Genomic DNA, 19,537 nt, shown 5'->3' on the forward strand with positions numbered 1-19,537 from the left:
GTCCCCATAAAGATCAACCCAAAGAGATCCACACCAAGATACATTATGATTAAAATGGCAAAAATTAAAGATAAAGAGAGAATATTAAGAGCATCAAGGGTAAAGCAACTAGTTATGTATAAGGGAACTCCCATAAGATTGTCCACAGACTTTCAGCAGAAACTTTACTGGCCAGAAGAGAGTGGCACAATATATTTAACGTGATGAAAGGAAAAAACCTGCAGCCAAGAATACTCTATCCAGCAAGGCTGTCATTCACATTTGAAGGAGAGAGATGGAGTTTTACAGACAAGCAAAAGCTAAAAGAATTCAGCCCCACTAAACCAGCTTCCCAAGAAATGTTAAATGGACTTCTGTAAGTGAAAAAGAAAAGACCACAACTAGAAATATGGAAATTACAAAAGGAAAAATCTCATTGGTAAACACAAACATATAATAAAGGTAGTAGATCAGCCGTTATAAAGCTACTAGGAAGGTTAAAAGACAAAAGTAGTAAAATCATCTATATTCACAGTAAGTAGTTAAGGGATACACAAAACAAAAAGATGTAAAATATGATGTCAAAAACATTAAACATGCGGGGAGGAGTAAAAATGCAGAGATCTTTTTTTTTTTTTTTTTGCAAAGGATGTAGCACACTGGAGATTTTCCTTTATTGAGATACTATATTTCAATCTTATTGGAATGAAATGGACCTCTCAGGTCAAGGCATGCGAAAGACATTCTGGGGTAGGCAAGGAATTTAAATGTGTGCCATAGAATTTACATATCCAATCTCTTTTTTTAAAAAATTTATTTATTTATGGCTGTGTTGGGTCTTCATTTCTGTGCGAGGGCTTTCTCTAGTTGCGGCGAGTGGGGGCCACTCTTCATCATGGTGCGCGGGCCTCTCACTGTTGCGGCCTCTCTTGTTGTGGAGCACAGGCTCCAGACGCGCAGGCTCAGTAGTTGTGGCTCACGGGCCCAGCTGCTCCATGGCATGTGAGATCTTCCCAGACCAGGGCTCGAACCCGTGTCCCTTGCATTGGCAGGCAGATTCTCAACCACTGCGCCACCAGGGAAGCCCAGAGATCTTTCTTAATGTAGGTGTTTGTTGCTATGAACTTCCCTCTTTGAACTGCTCTTACTACATCCCATAAGTTTTGGTATGTTGTGTCTCCTTTTTCATTTGTTTCAAGATCATTTTTTTTTTCCTCTTTGATTTCTTTCATCCGTTGGTTGTTCAGGAGAGTCTTGGTATCTTCTTTGGTGAAGTGTCTGTATAAGTCTTTTCTTCTTTTAAAAAATTGTTAAATACACTTTAATTTTTGGAACAGTTTTAGATTTACATAAAAACTGGGAAATTAGTACAGAGAATTTCTATAATCTCTACACAGTTTCCTCTGCAACTAATATATACATTAGTGTGGTACATTTGTTACCGTTAATGAATGAATCAATATTATTATGATTCACTACTATTAACTAAAGACCATACTTTATTCATATTTCCTTAGTTTTTATCTCTTTGGTTCATTTTAAAGAATTGAGTTGACTTGTTTTATAATTGAGTTTTAAGAGTTCTTTATATATCCTAACTACAAGTCTTTTGTCAGATACCTGCTTTGCAGATATCTCTTGCCTTTTATTTCTGTAACAGTTTTTTTGAAGAGCAATGCTTAAAATTTTGATGAAGTCCAATCTGTTGTTTTTTTTCTTTTATAATTTATGCTTCTTGTGTCCTATTTAAGAATTCTTTGCTAAACCTAAAGGGGCCACTAAGATTTGCTCTTAGGTTTTCTTATAGAAGTTGCATAGCTTGAGCTTTTATGTTTTGGTGAGTTCTTGTGCATGATATAAGGGGTCAGGGTTCATTATTGGAATATGTGCAGCACTATTTGTTGAGAAGATTATCCTTTCACTATTAAATTGCCCTGGTACCTTTGTTGAAAATCAGTTGCCCAGATATGTGTGGATTTGTTGCTGGAATCTGTTTTGTTCCATTGATCTGTATGTCTTCATGTTAATACATTGTCTTATTATACCTTTATAATAAATCCTGAAATCATGTAATTTCTTTTAATTAGTCTTGACATTAGTGTTGTCCTTTCCATCCCTTCATTGTAACTCCTTTGTATGTTCTTGTAGGCAACATATAGTTGTTTTCCTATTGTTTTAATCCAATCTGACAATCTCTGACTTTTTAATTAGGAGGCTTAGACCATTACATTCAATATGATTTTTAATAATGGTTGGATTTTATTCTATTAACTTGCTATATTTGTTCTCTTTGTTCTATTCTATTAACTTGCTATATGTTCATGCTCTTTCTTCCTGTTTCTTATTTTTCTCCTTTTGAATATTTTTTAACAATTACATTTTATCTCTTTTACTGGCTTATTATCTCCACTTCTTTTTATGGACATTTTATCATTTATCAGATACACCTTTAACTTATCATTGTCTACCTTCAAGTAACAGCATTTTATGAATAATGTAAGAACCTTTCAGCAGTATACTTCTCTCCTCCCCTTTTTGTTGTTGTCATACATTTTATTTATTATACACAAACTCCACACTACATTGTTACTTTTTTGCTTTGAGGAGTTAATGAACTTTCTGAATTAAAAAAAAAAAAAAAACCTTTGTATTACACTACACATAAAATTTACCCTAATTTTTGAAAGTGTACAGTTCACTAGTGTTACATACATTCACACTGTTGTGTATCCAAACTCCAGAACTCCTTGTTCATCTTGCAAAAACTGAAAACCTATGTCCATTAAAAAATAATTCCCCATCCCCCTCTCCCTGATCCTTGGCAACCACAATTCTACTTTCTATCTTTATGATTTTTACTACTCTAGGTACCTAATGTAAGTGGAATCATATACTATTTGTGACTGGCTTATTTCACTTAGCATAATGTTCTCAAGGTTCATCCATGTTGTAGCATGTATCAGAATTTCATTCCTTTTTAAGGCTGAATATTCCATTGTATGTATGTAACAGGTTTTGTTTATCCATTCATTGGATAAAGCAACCTGGGTTGCTTCCACCTTTTGGCTATCGTGAATAATGCTGATATGAACTTGGGTGTACGGGTATCTCTTAAAGACTCCACTTTCAATTATTTTGGATATTTGCCTAGATGCGGTATTGCTGGATCATATGGTAATTCTATTTGTAACTTTCTGAGGAACCACCATACTGTTTTTCCATAGTGGCTGCACAGTTTTACATCCATACCAACAGTGCACAAGGGTTCCAATTTTTCCATATCCTTGCCAACTTGTTATTTTGTGTTGCTTTTTTTTTTAATAGTAGTCATCCTTATGTTTATTAGGTGGTATCTCATTGTGGTTTCGATTTGAATCTCCCTAAATATTAGTGATGTTGACCACCTTTTCATGTGCTTGTTAGCCATTTGTATATCTTTTCTGGAGAATTATCTATTCAAGTCCTTTGCCCATTAATTGATTGTGTTTTTGTTATTGATTTGTAGGAGTTATTTCTGTATTCTGGATATTAACTCTTTATCAGGTATATGATATGCAAATATTTTCTGTAGGTTTCTTTTTCACTCTGTTGATTGTGTCCTTTGATGTAATCCAATTTATCTATTTTTTTCTTTTGTTTGCCTGTACTTTTTTTTTAACATCTTTATTGGAGTATAATTGCTTTACAATGGTGTGTTAGTTTCTGCTTTATAACAAAGTGAATCAGCTATACATATACATATGTTCCCATATCTCTTCCCTCTTGCATCTCCCTCCCTCCCACCCTCCCTATCCCACCCCTCTAGGTGGTCACAAAGCACCGAGCTGATCTCCCTGTGCTACGCGGTTGCTTCCCACTAGCTATCTATTTTACATTTGGTAGTGTATATATGTCCATGCCACTCTCTCACTTTGTCACAGCTTACCCTTCCCCCTCCCCATATCCTCAAATCCATTCTCTAGTAGGTCGGTGTCTTTTTTCCCGTCTTACCACTAGGTTCTTCATGACTTTTTTTGTTTTTCCTTAGATTCCATATATATGTGTTAGCATACTGTATTTGTTTTTCTTTCTGACTTACTTCACTCTGTATGACAGACTCTAACTCCATCCACCTCACTACAAATAACTCAATTTCGTTTTTTATGGCTGAGTAATATTCCATTGTATATATGTGCCACATCTTTATCCATTCATCCGATGATGGACACTTAGGTTGCTTCCATGTCCTTGTTTGTCTGTACTTTCGGTTTCATATCCAAGAATCCACAACCAAATCCAGTGTCATGATCATTTCCCCTACATTTTCTTCTAATAGTTTATAGTTTTAGGGTTTACATGTAGGTCTTTGACCAAATTTGAGTTAATTTTTGTATATGATATGAAGTAGGTGTACAGCTTCATTGTTATGCATGGAGATATCTAGCTTCCCAGCTCAATTTGTTAAAGAGGCCATCTTTTCCTAGTGAATGGTCTTGGCATCCTTATCAAAAATCATTAGACTTTATATGCAAGGGTTTATTTGGGGGCTCTTTATTACATTGGTAAATATTTCTTTATGTCCGTATTACACTATTTTGATTACCATAGATTTATAATAAGTTTTGAAATTGGGGAGTGTGAGACCTTCAACTTGTGTTATTCATTAAAAGTGTTTGACTATTCGTGTTCCCTTGAGATTCCATATAAATATTAGCTCGCATGGATCTATTTCTGTAAAAATGCCATTGGGGTTTTGATAAAGATCATACTGAATCTGTAGATCTCTTTGGGTAGTACTGACATCTTACAATCTATGACCACAGAATATCCTTCCATTCATTTGTCTTTAAATGTCTTTCAGCAGTGTTTTGAAGTTTTCAGTGTAAAAGCATTTCACCTCCTTGGTTACTTTTATTCCTAAGTACTTTATTCTTTTTGATGGTATTATATTTGTAATTGTTTTCTTAATTTCTTTTTAGGAATGTTCATTAGTAGTATATAGAAACACAACTGGTTTTGTGTGTATGTTGATTCTATGTCATGCAACTTTGCCAAATTAATTTATTCGGATGGATAAATTGTGGAATCTTGTGGAATCTATAAGGTTTTCTACATACAAGACAATGTCATCTGTGAACAGAGATAATCTTCCTTCTTTTTGATTTGAGTGCCTTTTATTTTTATTCCCTAGCTGCTCTGACCAGAACTTGCAGTACTGTGTTGGATAAAAGTGACAAAAGTGAACATCCTTGTCTTGTCTATGATCCTAGAGGGAAAGCTTTCAGTCTTGTACCATTGAGTTTGATGTTAGCTGTGGGCTTGTCAGTATATGGCTTTTATCATGTTGAAGTAGAATCCTTCTGTTCCTTGTTTTTTAAGTGTTTTTTATCATGAAAGTGTGTTGCATCTTGCCAAGGGTCCCAAGGTGTCTCAGAGGTGGTGTTGGACTGCTGGTGGGTGGGGCCAGGGTCTAGCAGTGGGGAGGCACCCAGTGCTGGTGGCTGGGCTGGGTCCTGCCATGGCAGGCTGTGGTGGTCCTGGGCTGGTGTCGGCCCACTGGTGGGTGGAGCTGGGTCCCAGGGTCTCTGGCTGCAAGGCCTAGGGATCCTGGGGTTAGTGCCTCTGCTCTTGTGTGTGGGACAGGGTCCTGGGCCCTCTGGTGGGCAGGGCTGTGCTGTGTTCCAGGTGGCTGTAGGCTCAGGGGGTCTTAAGGTAGCTTGCCTGCTGGTGGTGAGTGGGGCTTTGTCCCCCCCAAGCTAGTTGCTTGGCCTGAGGCTTCCCAGTACTGGTGCTGACAGGCTGGTGGGTGGAGCCATGTCCCAGTGCTAATAAGCTAGAGGAGGATTCTGAAGTGGTGCTTCCCAGCATCAGTGTCCACGTGATAGAATGGGCTCCCACAAATGACTGCTGCCAATGCCTATGTCCCAAGGATGAGCTTCAGTTGCCTCTTACCTCTTGGTGATTAGCAGGTGGGTCTGAACCAGGCTCCTTTCAAAAATTACTGCTTCTTCTCTGGGTCCTGCAGCATGTGAGATTTTGTGTACACCCTTTAAGAGTGGACTGTCTATTTCCCACAGCCCTCTGGGTCTCCTGAAAGTAAGCTCCACTGGCCTTCAAAGCCAGACATTCTGGGGCTTGTCTTCCCAGTACAAGACCCCCAGGCCGGGGAGCCCAATGTGGGGGTTAGACCCATTGCTCCTTAGGGAGAACCTCTGTAATTGTAATTATCCTCCCGTTTGTGGGTTGCCCATCTTGGGTATGGGTCTTGACAATACTGCACCTCCACTCCTTCTACCTATCTTGTTGTGGTTCCTTTTTTATATTCTTGGTTGGAGAAGATCTTTTCTGTTAGATTCAGGTCTTTCTCATCAATAGTTGTTCTGTAAATAGTTGTAATTTTGGTGTGCCCATGGGAGGAGTTGAGCTCAGGGTCTTACTCTGCCATCTTGGCAACAAAATCTAACCCACTGTCAATTATCTTTTAAAGAGAAGTTTTTAACGAAAAACTCTACTAATATTTACCACATGTTACTATTTCTGATACATTTTTTTTTTAATGTGTGTGTATGTAGATTCAGATTTCCTTCTGGTATCATTTCCCTATTTGCATGAAAGACATCCTTTCACATTTTTTCCAAGTACCAGATGTTCCTCTACTTAATAGTTTCTACTTACTTGTCTTAAAGTTCACTGGTCCTTTTTCGCCATTGTCCAAATTGCTGCAGAGCTCATCCAATTAATTTTTACCAAGATTACAAACTCAGTCTTCCTTATCATGGGCAGTGGCTGAATTCTCTGCTCAGCTCTTTAGACCACAACTTTTACCTTTCATGGGTTCCTAGGAGTCTCACCCTGCACATGTTATTTAGGTGCCAAGGATTTGAGGGAAGTGTGTATGCAAATTTTGAGGGATTTCCCACCTGGAAATTTCTACCATCGTGGCAGCCCTGCTGTCCAATTCCTTGGCCCAATAAGACTGATACTTTTTGCTTCAGGTCTGTCCCCTGTGAACTGATGAACTGAAAAGTGCTCTCAGAAACCAGCTGAATGTGGTTCTCAACCAGTATGCTTCCATTTTTTCAAGGATCATAACCATCTCCAGTTTCTGCTTACTACTGATTACTCATCTCTGCCTTCAAATATAAGCTACTTTGGCATTATTGGAATTAGAACTGAGTTGTTATTTTAAAAACATTTTTTAAAATGCTAGAGGTGTGAGCATCGTTAAAAGTTATCAAAGTTACAGTAATTTAGTAATGCAAAAACTAAAAATAGCTTTTATTGCTGGTATCATTTTTTCCATTCAAATGCTGCAAAGAATAAATGGGATTTTTTTTTTCCCTTTGCAGGATATAGCAAATGAAGAACACAAAAAAATTGAAGTGTTAAAATCAGAAAAGAAGAAGCTAGAAAGACAAAAAGGAGAATTAATGATAGGGTTCAAGAAACAATTAAAATTAATTGATGTTTTAAAAAGGCAGAAGGTGAGTTTATCCTAAAAAACAAAGTTAAAATAAATCATAGATGTTATATGGCTCTTTCTACTAAGATATTTAGTATTTCTACTTTAGATATGTTTATTTTGACATGCTTAGTCACAAAATTTTATCTATACATCAATGCAAGTAAATTAGAAATGTGGAAATAGGACTAGTAAATATAATACGGATACTCCCTAACTAAAGAAAATACCATATATAAAAATAACTTAGAGGATCAGTTTGCCTCTTGAAGAGTGAAAACTGATTCCAAACCACTTTTGTTCTGTTCACTACACGAGTTACCTCGTGGTAAGAGGATATGAATTCATGGCTTTGCCACTGTCCCTTTTTGCAAAGGTTAGGTATTACAATATTATTGAATTGCTCTCTCAACAGGTTGGTACAATACCAGCAGTGAACGAAGGTTTTTAGAGGCTGACCTAAAATGTCACATTTATTGTAATTAGAATTACACATTCCTACAACAAAACTTAATTTGATAGCATATTATACACACACTTTTATAAATTTCCTGTTGTTCTGTGGTCTACTCTTAACACTAAATTAGACAATATTTGTTTTTAAACACAGATGCATATTGAAGCTGCCAAGATGTTGTCTTTCACTGAAGAGGAATTTATGAAGGCACTCGAATGGGGAAATTAATAAGTGATCTACTTTTTAACCTATGGTGGATATACCCTTTATTTAACTTAAGTTGTAATGGTTTGAGTTATTTTTACCCTAAGAAATGAAGATACTTGATAATGAAATCAAAATAATTCCAAATTCCCTGTGTAGATCTGGGGATGTAAAATTTATATCTAATTATTACAAAATGGAAATATTTTATAAAATAAAGCAATAGGAATTTAACTTTTCATTGTTATCTTTCTTATGACCATCTAGCCCTTTTTCAACTGCACTTGAATAGAAAATATTTTATGTTCTAGAGATGTAACTCTAGTTTGTAAATGATGTTTATACGAGAGAAACTGTTTCTGTTCTTATTTACAATTAAGTGCATTCACTAGTAAAGCACGTTGAAATTCCTCACTTGTTTCCTGTCTACTGGGAGAGGAGAAAAGTAAAGTTTTCCCTGGCCAAATCAGGGAAGTAAAGTTCCAAGACACTAACACAGATGGAAGTGGTATGGAGAGGTTAGTCTCCTGGGTTGTTTGATTTTATATATATATATTTCTCTATATGGAGTGTGGTGTGGAATTCAGATCTTCAAATTATTAGTACAAAAACAATAGTTTGATTAAAAGCAATCAACTTTGCCATAAATTTTGCAGTGAAAAAATACTCAGTAATTTAATTTTTATCAAAAACAAATGTTTTCTTACAAATAATTGTTTATAAATGATGAAAGAGATGTTTTAGAAAATCCAAAGACAATGGATTCCTACCCTCACTGAACTGTAAAACAGAAGTTACACTGACATCTAGTGGTAACATACAAAAGAATCCAGGTTTACCAAATTTTGATGATGTCACTTCTCTTCACAAATTTCACTCCTTTTCTGATATACTTTTCTAAACTCTTCACCAAGCATATCAATATCATCCTCTTTTTTGAATACTCCCTACAAGAAAAATATTTTGTGGGTTACTGTGAATGCCAGAATAATTCACTAAATGTTCGTTAAGGCTAACAGATATACAGACATGAAATTTGTAAAGTTATTTCCCAGATAACAAAATCTATTTAATATATTTATGAAAAAAATTTTTCTGAAATTATGACGATATATACGAAATATTCTTAGCCTGACCTGATTTCCTGATTTACCAGATCCTGTGTTAGAACTTGTCAGGAATCTGGGCTCTTCTGCTTTATTACTACAAGTACTACTGCTTTGATGGGCTGAATAGGAATTAATTTAATCCATACTATATATTCTACCCTTGTTTTGAAACAGCCCTACAGTATGATATGAGGGAGGTCAGGGTGAAGAGATTGAGCTTTGCCAGATTCATGCATGGGATTGGCTCTTGCCTCAGTTCTGTGTCTAATCAGCAAACATTCAATCTTGCAGGAAAGAATCCAGGTGTGGAGTTAAGCCAACTAATCTTAATCCCTTTAAAACAAAATTAAACTTGAATATTTACTTATTCTAAGAATCCAGAGAATAATTTAGGTCATTTGGAGCCACTAGGATCTAGGATAAAATCATTTTAGGTTATCATCAGGCTCTCCCATTTCCACAATTACTTTGCTACACAAATATATAAACCCTAAGACTCTCCCAGAATTATAGTCTAGTTTATGAAATTTATCAATTCCGTATGGCTTTTGTCATTAATGTATCATTTTGTATTCATTAATCGTGTCTATTACTATAAGGTCCTATGGACAGGTAATAAGTGTTCACATTTCTCTTTCTCCTGCCTTTGCACTGACTAAGCAAAATATACATTTGATTCTTTTGATTGAATACAGTATCAAATGGCATAATTTCTATATTTGAAGGATGGAAATTTTATTTACATGAGTCCAGATGTTTATGTGGCCTAGGAAACTCAGTTATTTTTATAGTCAATGTATTTCAGACATACATGAAAATTTGCTATCTGATGGAAGTACTTTTAAAAACCAGGGTTACCTAGTTATAATGTAACCTCCTGCTATACAGCAGATCTGTCTCAGACTCAGTTCAAGCATGTATCTGTGACTACTGATACCAATTACAAGGTTTTCCTGTATATCACCAGACTATCAGAACTGCTATAGTTTTAGACTTCCTACACGGAAAGAGGAGAAAAGAACCTCTAAAATTTAAATTCAATAATTCCAGCTCATATTTAATAGAATGTGCCAAGACCAACTCTCTCATTTTGGAGATGTTCAATTACTGGCTCATATCACACTGTTAATTTGTAACAGTAAAAAGTGAGTGAAACCCAGGCCCTCCGAAATATATATTTTTTTTATACAGCAGGTTCTTATTAGTTATCTATTCTATAAATATTAGTGTATATATGTCAATCCCAATCTCCCAAATCATCCCACTACCACAACCCGCCCTCCCCACTTTCCCTCCTTGCCATCCATACGTTTATTCTCTACATCTGTGTCTCTTATTTCTGCCTTGCAAACTGGTTCTTCTGTACCATTTTTCTAGATTCCACATATATGCGTTAATATACAATATTTGTTTCTCTTTTTCTGACTTACTTCACTCTGTATGACAGTCTCTAGGTCCATCCATGTCACTACAAATAACCCAATTTCCTTCCTTTTTATGGCTGAGTAATATTCCATTGTATGTATATACCACATCTTCTTTATCCATTCATCTGTCAATGGGCATTTAGGTTGCTTCCATGACCTGGCTATTGTAAACAGTGCTGCAATGAACACCGGGGTGCATATGTCTTTTTGAATTATGGTTTTCTCTGGGTATATGCCCAGTAGTGGGATTGCTGGGTCATATGGTAATTCTATTTTTAGTTTTTTAAGGAACCTCCATACTGTTCTCCATAGTGGCTGTATCAGTTTACATTCCCACCAACAGTGCAAGAGGGTTCCCTTTTCTCCACACCCTCTCCAGCATTTACTGTTTGTAGACTTTTCGATGATGGCCATTCTGACCAGTGTGAGGTGGTGCCTCATTGTAGTTTTGATTTGCATTTCTCTAATAATTAGTGATGTTGAGCAGCTCTTCATGTGCCTCTTGGCCATCTGTATGTCTTCTTTGGAGAAATGTCTATTTAGGTCCTCTGCCCATTATTTCATTGGATTGTTTTCTTAATATTGAGCTGCATAAGCTGTTTATATATTTTGGAGATTAATCCTTTGTCCATTGATTCATTTTCATCGTGTTTATAGTTTCCTTTGCTGTGCAAAAGCTTTTAAGTTTCATTAGGTCCCATTTGTTTATTTTTGTTTTTATTTCCATTACTCTAGGAGATGAGTCAAAAAATATCTTGCTGTGATTTATGTCAAAGAGTGTTCTGTCTATGTCTTCCTCTAAGAGTTTTATAGTGTCTGGCCTTACATTTAGGTCTTTAATCCATTTTGAGTTTGTTTTTGTGTATGGTGTTCTAATTTCATCCTTTTACATGTAGCTGTCCAGTTTTTGCAGCACCACTTATTGCAGACTGTCTTTTCCCCATTGTATATCCTTGCCTCCTTTGTCATAGATTAGTTGACCATAGGTGCGTGGTTTTATCTCTGGGCTTTCTATCCTGTTCCATTGATCTATATTTCTGTTTTTGTGCCAGTACCATACTGTCTTGATTACTGTAGCTTTGTAGTATAGTCTGAAGTCAGGGAGTCTGATTCCACCAGCTCCATTTTTTTTCCCTCAAGATTGCTTTGGCTATTCGGGGTCTTTTCTGTCTCCATACAAATTTTAAGATTTTTTGTTCTAGTTCTGTAAAAAATGCCATTGGTACTTTGATAGGGGTTGCATTGAATCTGTAGATTGCTTTGGGTAGTAGAGTCATTTTCAAAATATTGATTCTTCCAATCCAAGAACATGGTATATATCTCTCCATCTGTTTGTCTCATCTTTTATTTCTTTCATCAGCATCTCATAGTTTTCAGAGTACAGGTCTTTTGTCTCCTTGGGTAGGTTTATTCCTAGGTATTTTATTCTTTTTGCTGCAATGGTGAATGGGATTGTTTCCGTAATTTCTCTTTCTGATCTTTCATTGTTAGTGTATAGGAATGCAAGAGATTTCTGTGCATTAATTTTGTATCCTGCAACTTTACCAAATTCATTGATTAGCTCTAGTTTTCTGGTGGCATCTTAAGGATTATCTATGTATAGTATCATATCATCTGCAAACAGTGACAGTTTTACGTCATCTTTTCCAATTTGTATTCCTTTTCTTTTTCTTCTCTGATTGCCGTGGCTAGGAGTTCCAAAATTATATTGAATGATAGTGGCGAGAGTGGACATCCTTGTCTTGTTCCTGATCTCAGTGGAAATGGTTTCAGTTTTTGACCACTGAGAATGATGTCTGCTGTGGGTTTGTCGTATATGGTCTTTACTATGTTGAGGTAGGTTCCCTCTATGCCCGCTTTCTGGAGACTCTTTATCATAAATGGGTGTTGAATTTTGTCAAAAGCTTTTTCTGCATCTATTGAGATGATCATATGGTTTTTATTTTTTAATTTGTTAATATGGTGTATCACATTGATTGAAGAATCCTTGCATTCCTGGGATAAATCCCATTTGATCATGGTGTATGATCCTTTTAATGTGTTGTTGGATTCTGTTTGCTAGTATTTTGTTGAGGATTTTTGCATCTATATTCATCAGTGATATTGGTCTGTAATTTTCTTTTTTGGTAGTATCTTTGTCAAGTTTTGGTATCAGTGTGATGATGGCCTCGTAGTATGAGTTTGGAGCATTCATTCCTCTGCATTTTTTTAGAAAATTTGAGAAGGATGTGTGTTAGCTCTTCTCTAAATGTTTAATAGAATTCACCTGTGAAGCCATCTGGTCCTGGAATTTTGTTGGTTGGAAGATTTTTAATCACAGTTTCAATTTCATTACTTGTGATTGGTCTGTTCATATTTTCTATTTCTTCCTGGTTCAGTCTTGGAAGGTTATACCTTTCTAAGAATTTGTCCATTTCTTCCAGGTAGTCCATTTTATTGGCATAGAGTTGCTTGTAGTAGTCTCTTAGGATGCTTTGTATTTCTGTGGTGTCCGTTGTCACTTCTTCTTTTTCATTTCCAATTTTATTGATTTGAATCCTCTCCCTTTTTCTTGATGAGTCTGGCTAAAGGTTTATCAATTTTGTTTATCTTCTCAAAGAACCAGCTTTTAGTTTTATTGATCTTTGCTATTGTTTTCTTTGTTTCTATTACATTTATTTCTGCTCTGACCTTTATCATTTCTTTCCTTCTACTAACTTTGGGTTTTGTTTGTTCCTCTTTCTGTAGTTCCTTTAGGTGTAAGGTTAGATTGTTTATTTGAGATTTTTCTTGTTTCTTGAGGTAGGCTTGTATTGCTATAAACTTCCCTCTTAGAATTGCTTTTGCTGCATCCCATAGGTTTTGGATCATCATGTTTTCGTTGTCATTTGTCTCTAGGTATTTTTTGATTTCCTCTTTGATTTCTTCAGTGAGCTCTTGGTTATTTAGTAACGTATTGCTTAACCTCCATGTGTTTGTGTTTTTTACGTTTTTTCCTCTGGAATTGATTCCTAATCTCATAGCGTTGTGGTCGGAAAAGATGCTTGATATGATTGCAGTTTTCTTAAATTTACAGAGGCTTGATTTGTGACCCAAGATGTCATCTATCCTGGAGAATGTTCCGTGTGCACTTGAGAAGAAAGTGTAATCTGCTGTTTTCAGGTGGAATGTCCTATAAATATCAATTAAATCTATCTGGTCTATTGTGTCATTTAAAGCTTTTGTTTCCTTATTAATTTTCTGTCTGCATAATCTGTCCATTGGTGTAAGTGAGGTGGTTAAAGTCCCCCACTATTATTGTGTTACTGTTGATTTCCTCTTTTAGAGCTCTTAGCATTTGCCTTCTGTATTGAGGTGCTCCTATTTTGGGTGCATATATATTTATAATTGTTATATCTTCTTCTTGGATTGATCCCTTGATCATTATGTAGTGTCCTTGTCTCTTGTAACATTCTTCAATTTAAAGTCTATTTTATCTAATATGAGAATTGCTATTCCAGCTTTCTTTTGATTTCCATTTGCATGGAATATCTTTTTCAATCCCCTCACTTTCAGTCTGTATGTGTCCCTAGGTCTGAAGTGGGTCACCTGTAGACAGCATATATATGGGTCTTGTTTTTTATCCATTCAGCAAGCTGTGTCTTTTCGTTGGAGCATTGAATCCATTCACGTTTAAGGTAATTATTGATATTTATGTTCCTATTACCATTTTCTTAATTGTTTTGGGTTTGTTTTTGTAGGTCCTTTCCTTCTCTGGTGTTTCCCACTTAGAGAAGTTCCTTTAGCATTTGTTGTAGAGCTGGTTTGGTGGTGCTGAAGTCTTTTAGCTTTTGCTTGTCTGTACAACTTTTGATTTCTCCATTGAATCTGAATGAGATCCTTGCCGGGTAGAGTAATCTTGGTTGTACGTTTTTCCCTTTCATCACTTTAAATATATCATGCCACTCCCTTCTGGCTTGTAGAGTTTCTGCTGAGAAATCACCTGTTAACCTTATGGGAGTTCCCTTGTATGTTATTTGTCGTTTTTCCCTTGTTGCTTTTAATAATTTTTCTCTGTCTTCAATTTTTGTCAGTTTGATTACTATGTGTCTTGACGTGTTTCTCCTTGGGTTTATCCTGCCTGGGACTCTCTGCGCTTCCTGGACTTGGGCGGCTATTTCCTTTCCCATGTTAGGGAAATTTTCGACTGTAATCTCTTTAGATATTTTCTCTGGTCCTTTCTCTCTCTCTTCTCCTCCTGGGACCCCTACAATGCAAATGTTGGTGCGTTTAATGTTGTCCCAGAGGTCTCTGAGGCAGTCTTCATTTCTTTTCATTCTTTTTTCTTTATTCTGTTCTGCGGCAGTGAATTCTACCATTCTGTCTTCCAGGTCACTTATCCATTCTCCTGCCTCAGTTATTGTGCTATTGATTCCTTCTAGTGTATTTTTCATTTCAGTTATTGTATTGGTCATCTCTGTTTTTTTGTTCTTTAATTCTTCTAGGTCTTTGTTAAACATTTCTTGCATCTTCTCGACCTTTGCCTCCATTCTTTTTCTGAGATCCTGGATCATCTTCATTATCATTATTCTGAATCCTTTTTCTGGAAAGTTGCCTATCTTCACTTCATTTAGTTGTCTTTCTGGGGTTTTATCTTGTTCCTTCATCTGGTACATAGTTCTCTGCCTTTTCATTTTGTCTGTCTTTCTGTGAATGTGGTTTCCCTTCCACAGGCTGCAGGATTGTAGTTTTTGCTTCTGCTGTCTGCCCTCTGGTGGATGAGGCTATCTAAGAGGCTTGATGGGAGGGACTGGTAGTGGGTAGAGCTGGGTGTTGCTCTGGTGGGCAGAGCTCAGTAAAACTTTAATCCACTTGTCTGCTGATGGGTGGGGCTGAGTTCCCTCCCTGTTGGTCGTTTGGCCTGAGGCGACCCAGCACTGGAGCCTGCAGGCTCTTTGGTGGGGCTAATGGTGGACTCCAGGAGGGCTCATGCCAAGGAGTACTTCCTAGAACTTCTGCTGCCAGTGTCCTGGTCCCCATGGTGAGCCACAGCCCCCAAACTCACACCTCTGCAGGAGACCCTCCGACACTAGCAGGTAGGTCTGGTTCAGTCTCCTATGGGGTCACTGCTCCTTCCCCCTGGGTCCTGATGCACACACTACTTTGTATGTGCCCTCCAAGTGTGGAGTCTCTGTTTCCCCCAGTCCTGTCGATGTCCTGCAATCAAATCCCACTAGCCTTCAAAGTCTGATTCTCTAGGAATTCCTCCTCCCATTGCCGGACCCCCAGGTTGGGTAGCCTGACATGGGGCTCAGAACCTTCACTGCAGTGGGTGGACTCCTGTGGTATAAGTGTTCTCCAGTTTGTGAATCACCCACCCTGCAGTTAAGGGATTTGATTTTACTGTGATTGCACCCCTCCGACCATCTCATTGTGGCTTCTCCTTTGTCTTTGGATGTGGGGTATCTTTTTTGGTGAGTTCCAGTGTCTTCCTGTTGATGACTGTTCAGCAGTTAGTTGTGATTCTGGTGCTCTCACAAGAGGGAGTGAGCGCATGTCCTTCTACTCTGCCATCTTCAGTTTCCCCCCGAAATCTTAATACCATGTTTTTTTCCCCACTATTAGAGGTTATGTGTTAAATGTCACTTACTTTAGGGAGATATCCTAGTAATTTTGTAGCATGTTCTTTGAGAAGTTTTAGTCTTTCTTCTTCAATAATTTCATTAATACATCCTTGCCTTCTTTGCTGCAACTGCCATTCCTCCAATTCACGTTGCTGGAAATATAAATAAAATTTATTTTATTGTCACAAAACACATTAAACTAAGAATTTGTCCAATAAATTTGTCTAATTTACTCTTGCAGTAAATTAGATAAAACTGATAGGTACTAGATAATATATATCTTTTACATTTTATATATATATATATATATATATATACACACACACATATATATGTATATATTATAGTCACTATTTCTTTAAAGTTACAAGAAAAATCCCAGTTATGACTGGGATTTTAGGGAGGCAAGTACATATTTTTAGGACAAGTATCTTCATTACCAAGGAAAAAAGAGTCAAAGAAATGATTTCCTAATTAATTCAACAAATATTTATTGCATGCTTATCATACTTCAGGTACTGAAAGCAGCTTACAGTGTAAGACGAAAAAAAAGGTAGATAAAACAGAATAGGGATATCTAAAAGATAAGTACTGCCATATAAAGTTTTGTAAAGCCTGTATGAAGCACAAGAGTAACAGCAAGAGTTGCAACAGGAGAACCAGTATTTCTCAGGCAAGAGTTCTGATACAGGGACTTCCCTGCTGGCACAGTGGTTAAGAATCCGCCTGCCAATGCAGGGGACACGGGTTTGAGCCCTGGTCCAGGAGGATCCCACATGCCGCGGAGCAACTAAGCCCCTGCACCACAACTACTGAGCCTGCACTCTAGAGCCCGTGAGCCACAGCTACTGAAGCCTGCGTGCCTAGAGCCCTGCCCTGCAACGAGAAGCCACCGCAGTGAGAAGCCAGCATACCACAACGAAGAATAGCCCCCACTCCCCGCAACAAAGACCCAACACAGCCAAAAATAAATAAACAAACAAAAGTCTGATAGGCAACCACACCAAACTTCTGTGCCATATAAATATGGACGAGATGACTAGCTTTAACACGTTTTAGAGGTTAAAAGAACTCTTATGGAAATATATCCAAATAGTCCTATTGGATAGGGAAGGATACTAAAGGCAGACCACTGAAAAAACATTGATGAATTTCTGCCAAGAATTACTTTAGTTAAAGTAGTATTAATGCTAAACTTTTCTTTGAAATCACTAGTTTAAGTCATGTAAACCAGAAAGCAGGATATCTGTCTTTTTTGCTACAGTGAGAGGCAAGCTTCTATATAACCTCTTTAAAGTTATTGAATGAAAATACAGAAGAATGCTAGGACACAGCCATATCCAATGCCAGTTAAACCTGGAATTGCTGCTCAGGAGAATATTTTGTCTACTATCATGTCAGATTCATTTGTATTACAGAATTAGAAGTATCACTGACAGTTAATTGAGAAAAGACTTACACTTTCACCCATGTTGCTACTGAATCAAAGGGTTGAGTTGGTCTTAATTATTTTATCTCTAAGATGAAACAGGGTAATAGAGTCTACCATAGAATCACTATACCTGAATTTTTTTTTAGACCACATTTCTAAGGCTCCTTTAGGGTCAAATGTGGTCACAACAGGACCCGGATTTTGCCAATGGAATATAAGCAAAAGTGTCAGATGGCAGTTTCCAGGAATCAATCTTATATCCTTTGTCCCTTCTGCACTTCTTCCACCTGCTGCTTGAAACATGGATATGAAGGTTGAAGATCTAATTTAAACCATGAAGATGACGGCTATATCCTACAGAAGCCATAACGAAAAGCTAGAAGGAGCCTGGGTTCCTGAAGACTGTGAATAAAGCCTCAATTTCTAGACTTTCATGTGAGGGAATAGTAAACTATCTACTAAGCCACTGTTAATTTGAGACTACTTGTAGCCAAGCATCATCCTAACTGATCTATTCCTTATAATAGGGAGGTCCAAGAAGTTCTATAATGTTATGAGAAAAACTCACTCATTAGATTTTTGTCCAGTGATATATATGGGCTCTAATTTGGGTGTAATACAGGATTTCCCTTCTTAGGATGTGGTAGACCACATTAACTGTTCATCCTAAAAAACATTTTTATAGTTAATTAGGGTAAATATTTTAGAAAGGTATGAAACCAATTTGTTCATGAGGACAAAAAAAAAAATAAGAGCCTTATATGATTGTGTAACAGAATGGATTCATGATTCTATGATCATGAAAATTCATCCTTGCCCTTGGACCAGAATAGAAATGTGACCCAATCTCACTGATACTTAAAACTAAGCCCACAGCTTCATATTGGGAACATTTACAATTAAAAAAAAAAATTAAGATACAAATTTTTTGTAAAAGTATTTATGCTTTAGGTAATATTTTCAGATTTGTTCCATTTATAGCTGTCTTGCTAACTTTTCCAATAGCTTTCAGATTAGCTCTGTAAGCCATGAGATAGGACAGTCACAGTCACTGGTTCTACCTCTTTCTAGACAAGGAGTAGTCAAAGCTTTCTGGTCAATTTCAAAATCCTTTTAATTTTCAGTCTCCTTGATCCCTTTGCTCTGACCAGGCAAAATGCTAGGTGCTTTATAGGTAATTATCTCCCTTAAAGGTTACAGTAGATCATGGTTGGTTTATATCAAAGCTACGGAATTGAAGTTTTATCCAGTAGGAATCCACTTAAGCAGGAGGAGGACATAATGAGATTTTTTTTTTATACCTTGCTAACTGGTAGCAGATGCCACAAGGAGACCAATTATAAGTCAATTTCAGTAGTCCACAGAATGATACTGAATGTCTAAATTAAGTTATGGAGAAGAGAAACTGAATTTATGAGGTGGAATCAATAGGATTGTTGAGGTGGAATCAATAGGATTTGATGGCTGACTAAAAATTATTAGGTAAGAAACAGGAAGAGTCCAGGAATGATTCCAAGGTGATAGCATATTCACTCAGTCACCCAAGCCTGTCTTTAACCAAGATTGAGGCTACAGAAATTGGAGAAGGTTTGTCTGCTACATTCACTTTGGGAAACCTAAATTCTAAGGCACCCACAAGATTTCCAACTGTGTCCTTTAGGCATCAGGAAATATGGCAAAAGAACTACGGCATGAGGGGACTTTCCCGGTGGTCCAGTGGTTAAGAATCCGCCTTCCAATGCAGGGGACGCGGGTTCGATCCCTGGTCAGGGAACTAAGATCCCACATGCTGCGGGGCAACTAAGCCCGTGGGCCACAACTAGAGAGAAGCCTGCACTCCACAACTAGAGAGAAGCCCAGGCGCCGCAATGAAGAGCTTGCACGCCACAACGAAAGATCCCGCATG

General features: G+C 37.1%; 2 protein-coding genes across 9 annotated transcripts in view; one reads left to right on the forward strand and one right to left on the reverse strand.

The window, feature by feature from the left end:
* TEX9 (testis expressed 9) overlaps nt 1-8,249 on the forward strand; it is a 227,406-nt gene extending 219,157 nt beyond the window's left edge. For all 6 annotated transcript variants that reach the window (XM_068552083.1, XM_068552103.1, XM_068552111.1 and 3 more), the window contains 2 exons: nt 7,308-7,442; nt 8,031-8,249. In XM_068552083.1, coding sequence (XP_068408184.1) covers nt 7,308-7,442; nt 8,031-8,105 — 210 coding nt within the window. In that variant the 3' untranslated portion in view covers nt 8,106-8,249. The remainder of the gene's footprint in view (nt 1-7,307; nt 7,443-8,030) is intronic.
* Nucleotides 1,232-19,537, reverse strand: part of MNS1 (meiosis specific nuclear structural 1) — a 93,537-nt gene continuing 75,231 nt past the window's right edge. For 2 of the 3 annotated variants that reach the window (XM_068552059.1, XM_068552040.1), the window contains 2 exons: nt 16,226-16,351; nt 8,730-9,028 (listed from right to left, as the gene is read on the reverse strand). In XM_068552059.1, coding sequence (XP_068408160.1) covers nt 8,936-9,028; nt 16,226-16,351 — 219 coding nt within the window. In that variant the 3' untranslated portion in view covers nt 8,730-8,935. Of the gene's footprint in view, nt 1,276-8,729; nt 9,029-16,225; nt 16,352-19,537 lie in introns of those variants that run through there. The other variant, XM_068552049.1, reaches the window with a different exon arrangement.

Source organism: Eschrichtius robustus, chromosome 1 (genome assembly GCF_028021215.1).
Source record: "Eschrichtius robustus isolate mEscRob2 chromosome 1, mEscRob2.pri, whole genome shotgun sequence".
In the NCBI taxonomy this organism is placed as follows: domain Eukaryota; kingdom Metazoa; phylum Chordata; class Mammalia; order Artiodactyla; family Eschrichtiidae; genus Eschrichtius; species Eschrichtius robustus.